The sequence below is a fragment of the Geospiza fortis genome, unplaced genomic scaffold (genome assembly GCF_000277835.1).
Source record: "Geospiza fortis unplaced genomic scaffold, GeoFor_1.0 scaffold425, whole genome shotgun sequence".
NCBI lineage: Eukaryota > Metazoa > Chordata > Aves > Passeriformes > Thraupidae > Geospiza > Geospiza fortis.
In genome coordinates this window covers 2,789,118-2,790,859 of record NW_005054387.1, presented here as the reverse complement: position 1 = coordinate 2,790,859, position 1,742 = coordinate 2,789,118, and the positions used below count along the sequence as shown (strand labels likewise).

The 1,742-nt window shown below is 62.1% G+C and overlaps 1 protein-coding gene across 1 annotated transcript in view; it reads left to right on the top strand.

Annotated features, from left to right (window-relative positions):
* Positions 1-1,742, top strand: part of MYO18A (myosin XVIIIA) — a 32,237-nt gene that overhangs the window by 24,293 nt on the left and 6,202 nt on the right. The window contains 6 exon segments of the mRNA XM_031060629.1: positions 232-336; positions 448-594; positions 684-797; positions 940-1,056; positions 1,159-1,242; positions 1,464-1,601. Coding sequence (XP_030916489.1) covers positions 232-336; positions 448-594; positions 684-797; positions 940-1,056; positions 1,159-1,242; positions 1,464-1,601 — 705 coding nt within the window.

Here is a 1,742-nt window from a genome sequence, read left to right as displayed (position 1 = left end):
GTGCCGCCCCCGGCCCCCACGCAGCTACCACAGCCCGGCTCCACCGGCCCGGCGGGTCCGACCAGTCCTCCTGCTGCCCGGGCCAGCACACTTTGCCGGGCTTTGTGCCTCTGGTTGTGCAAACACCCAGCTGGTGGGGTCACACAGTGTCTCCAGGCTGTGGGGACACGTGAGGAGGGGGCATGACCCCTCCCTGCCGCCCTGGCTGGCTGCCCCCTGTCTGTCCCCCAGCTGAAGCAGATGGAGGTGCAGCTGGAGGAGGAGTATGAGGACAAGCAGAAGGTGCTGAGAGAGAAGCGGGAGCTGGAGAGCAAGTTATCTGCTGTCAGCGAGCAGGTGGGGTGAAGGGCAGCTGGGCATCTGCCTTGCTTTGGGGACCCTGAGGTGGCCATGGTGGGGTGGACACCCCTCTGGCATGGAACTGTGGCAAAGTTTCCCCTGCCACAGGCCAACCAGCGGGACTTTGAGACGGAAAAGCGCCTGCGCCGGGACCTGAAGAGAACGAAGGCGCTGCTGGCTGATGCTCAGATCATGCTGGACCACCTGAAAAACAACGCACCCAGCAAGAGGGAGATCACCCAGCTCAAGAACCAGGTGTGCATCTAGACACTCCTCATAATGCAGGCTTCAAGGACACAGGGTGTCCCTGTTCCCTGGCCGTGCACTGAGCTATATTCCTGCAGCTGGAAGAGTCGGAGTTCACCTGTGCAGCCGCTGTCAAGGCCCGCAAATCCATGGAGGTGGAGATCGAGGACCTCCACCTGCAGATTGATGACCTTGCCAAGGCCAAGGGAGCGGTGAGTGGGTTTGGGTTGGGATGAACCGTGGTGGGGCCATGCCCCATTTGCACCCAGGGTGGCCCTATGCTGTTTGGAGTGGGTTTGGGGGTGAGTGCCCCATTCTTGGGATGGAGTGGGAGACATATGTGTGTCCCTGCAGCTGGAGGAGCAGCTGAGCCGTCTGCAGCGGGAAAAGAATGAAGTGCAGAGCCGGCTGGAGGAGGACCAGGAGGACATGAATGAACTGATGAAGAAGCACAAGGCAGCTGTGGCCCAGGTGAAGTGGGAGGAGCAGCTGCACCCAGCCCACCCCCTCAAGATGTCCCTCTTGGAGTCAGTGCAGTGGGATCCCCACTGATGGCCCTGGTGTGTCCTGCAGGCATCCCGGGACCTGGCACAGATGAATGACCTCCAGGCACAGCTGGAGGAGGTCAGCAAGGAGAAGCAGGAGCTTCAGGAGAAGGTGAGGATGCACCCTGAGTGAAGCTAGGAGAATGGGGGGCACCCAGAGACCTGCTGCCCACACCATGCAGGACTGCCCTGCACCATGGGGGTGCAGAGCAGTGTGGTGGGAAGCTCTCCATCAGGATGGGAGCAGCATGGCCAGCAGCTCTCCTCCAGGACAGCGTGGCAGTGGGGCCAGGGTGATTGCGGTCGAGGCTGAGGCTGTGCCCTCTCCCGCAGCTGCAAGGTCTGCAGAGCCAGCTGGAGTTCCTGGAGCAATCCATGGTGGACAAGTCGCTGGTGAGCCGGCAGGAGGCCAAGATCCGTGAGCTGGAGACCAGGCTGGAGTTCGAGAGGACACAAGTCAAGCGCCTGGAGGTAGTCACAGGGCTTTCTCTCTGCCCCAGCCGGGACAGGGGTGCAGCGGGACCATAACAAAGCTGCCTGAGAGTTTTCTGAGTGCCTCCCCTCCCCACGACCCCCCACGCTGCAGCCCTCCCCCTCTGGCAGCCCGTCCCT